Source organism: Vitis vinifera, chromosome 14 (genome assembly GCF_030704535.1).
Source record: "Vitis vinifera cultivar Pinot Noir 40024 chromosome 14, ASM3070453v1".
Taxonomy (NCBI): domain Eukaryota; kingdom Viridiplantae; phylum Streptophyta; class Magnoliopsida; order Vitales; family Vitaceae; genus Vitis; species Vitis vinifera.
In genome coordinates, this window is record NC_081818.1 from 8,728,721 (window position 1) to 8,730,907 (window position 2,187).

The 2,187-nt window shown below is 39.8% G+C and overlaps 1 protein-coding gene across 1 annotated transcript; it reads left to right on the top strand.

Moving 5' to 3' along the window:
- The first annotated feature begins 574 nt into the window (after positions 1-574).
- Positions 575-1,424, top strand: LOC100254720 (heavy metal-associated isoprenylated plant protein 2). The gene is made up of 3 exons (XM_002268307.4): positions 575-666; positions 799-874; positions 970-1,424. The coding sequence occupies exons 1-3, from the start codon at positions 661-663 to the stop codon at positions 1,215-1,217; spliced, it is 330 nt and encodes a 109-aa protein (XP_002268343.1). The 5' UTR covers positions 575-660; the 3' UTR covers positions 1,218-1,424.
- Positions 1,425-2,187: the final 763 nt, after the last annotated feature.

Below are 2,187 nucleotides of genomic sequence, written 5' to 3' on the forward strand. Positions count from 1 at the left end.
TTTTCCCAATCTTCTTGAAAATGATTTCTTTTCCTCTCTCTTTCCGATGACATGTGCATGAGCTTCATGTCGGCTGGACTAACTTGGGCTTAAATTCCAACATCTTTCACATCCCACCGTCAACGATGACTCTCCTTTTCAGTAGATGGCCTAATTTTTTACTGTCAATTTCTTCACTTGCATCTTACAAAAACTTGGCCATCCAACCAATTAGGGGAGTTTGAAAATTGTAATTTTCTGTAGGTTTTTTCTTCTGTTGCCATCTGAGGATGATTTGACCCCTCCGTTTCCTAAACATAGTTCTTACAGATATACATATGCTTTGCTGTGAAAGGTAGAAGGATATGAACCTTTCTTGGAAGAGACGCATTGCAGGAATGTCAATGTGACTGCTACACCTACGCTGGCTTCAATTTCAAATATTAACTAATTTACTATAATCCCTGCTTGGAAATTAAGACGCATAGCCAAGCTGTAGCTTGAAGTACTGTAGAGGAGGCCACAACTTGGTCAAAGTCTTTTTATATACGCCGTAATCCTTTTGTTCAGTATAATCAGACTATAAAAATAGGTTCACTAATTTGGATCCCAGCAATGCTGTGGGAAGATAGTTGGATTTTTCTTGTTTTTTCCTGACCTTGCTGCTTTGCTCTAGCTGCCATGAAGGTGATGTTCTGCTCATAAATATGTTTTTTCTCTTTGTAACATAGATTCAAGTTCATTTCCTTTCATCCCTGTTATGACTAAATACATCGACTGTATTATTTCTCTGTGCATGTCTTCCATTCCATATCACAGAAAATTGTGTTGAAAGTCAACATCCACTGCCAGAAGTGCAAGAGGGATGTGCTCAAAGCTGTCACCAAGCTTACTGGTAAATATATGTAGGCAGAAAACCAATTAATATAGTAGCAATGGCCGGGTTGTTACTTGCTAATCATAGAGATTGTTGTTATTCTGGTTGAACAGGAATAAACCAGGTGACTGTGGATGGTGAGAAGGGGACATTAACGGTTGTTGGGGATGTTGACCCAGTGCTACTCACTGAAACAGTGAGGAAAAGTGGAAAGGTTGCAGAGATTATGAGTGTTGGACCTCCAAAGCCTCCTGAAACCAAGTCTTCTGTAAAGAAGCCACTCCCTCCATGGTGTTATGACTGCCAGCTTGTTCCAGTCAGCTACGTTCCCTATGACAGCGGACCATGCTCCATCCTCTAAATTGATTCCTCCTCCTTTCTCATCTGCTATGGTTACCTATCAGATTTGTCCCCCCATGTATATATTCATGTAGAAACAAGCAAGATGAGGGTTGAATTGTTTGAGTGAAAAGTTTGTAAATAATTCATAAATCTAACTAGGGGCGGCAGTGATGGGACCGTTGTGGAAAGTCTACTTAATAATAAAGGGTAAGTGTTAACTGGATCAGTTTGTATGCGTATATGAAAGGGTAGAAGATGATATAAATATTGAGGGGCATCACATTAAACGACGAGAGATGAGAGACATCATTGAATCTGACTTTGAAATGATAAGCATGATCAGACTTGAAAGCTATTTAGTGAGGAATGACGACATTCAAAGTTTAATAAGGTGGATTTTCCTTTTGAAAATTGCTTGCAAGTTGGAAAAGTCCATCGTATTGAAAGTTCCTTGAACAACGCCCACTCTGTAATTCTGTATTGGGATCTATTCAATGGCTATGTTAAGGAAACCCTTATTCGAAGAGAAGGAAAACCATTCATAAATGGGTGGCAGAGGCACTCCAGAACTGAAAACCCACCAATTTTCCCAAGCACTAGACCATGCATGTACAAACCATACCTATTTGCTGCCTTCACTGGCACTTTTTTTCCCCCTTTTTGGGGGTTTCTTTTTGGTTGTTATTAAAATTATTAATCCACCCATTAACCCAATTACATGTACGGATGTTGGCAATATTTTAAATACAAATCGGATCAATACCGACCAGTTCAACTGTTGACCAAACCTGCTGGCTTGACTATTGATCGGACTGGCCAGTTAGGCGACTGATTAGATCGTCGACCGGACCTTAATCTAGTTCGATTCACGAATTGTAGCGAAATTGAGATGAACCAGCATCAAATCGATCTACCAATGGTCCAACTATTAAATCGGTGGGCCAACCCGATTGGTTCATAAGTTGGAACTCTTTTGTACCAAAATCATT

Bases quoted from the DNA above. Each gene is read 5' to 3' on its own strand.
- LOC100254720 (XM_002268307.4), top strand. The intron at 875-969 runs GTAAATATATGT...CTGGTTGAACAG, and splicing joins AGCTGTCACCAAGCTTACTG to GAATAAACCAGGTGACTGTG.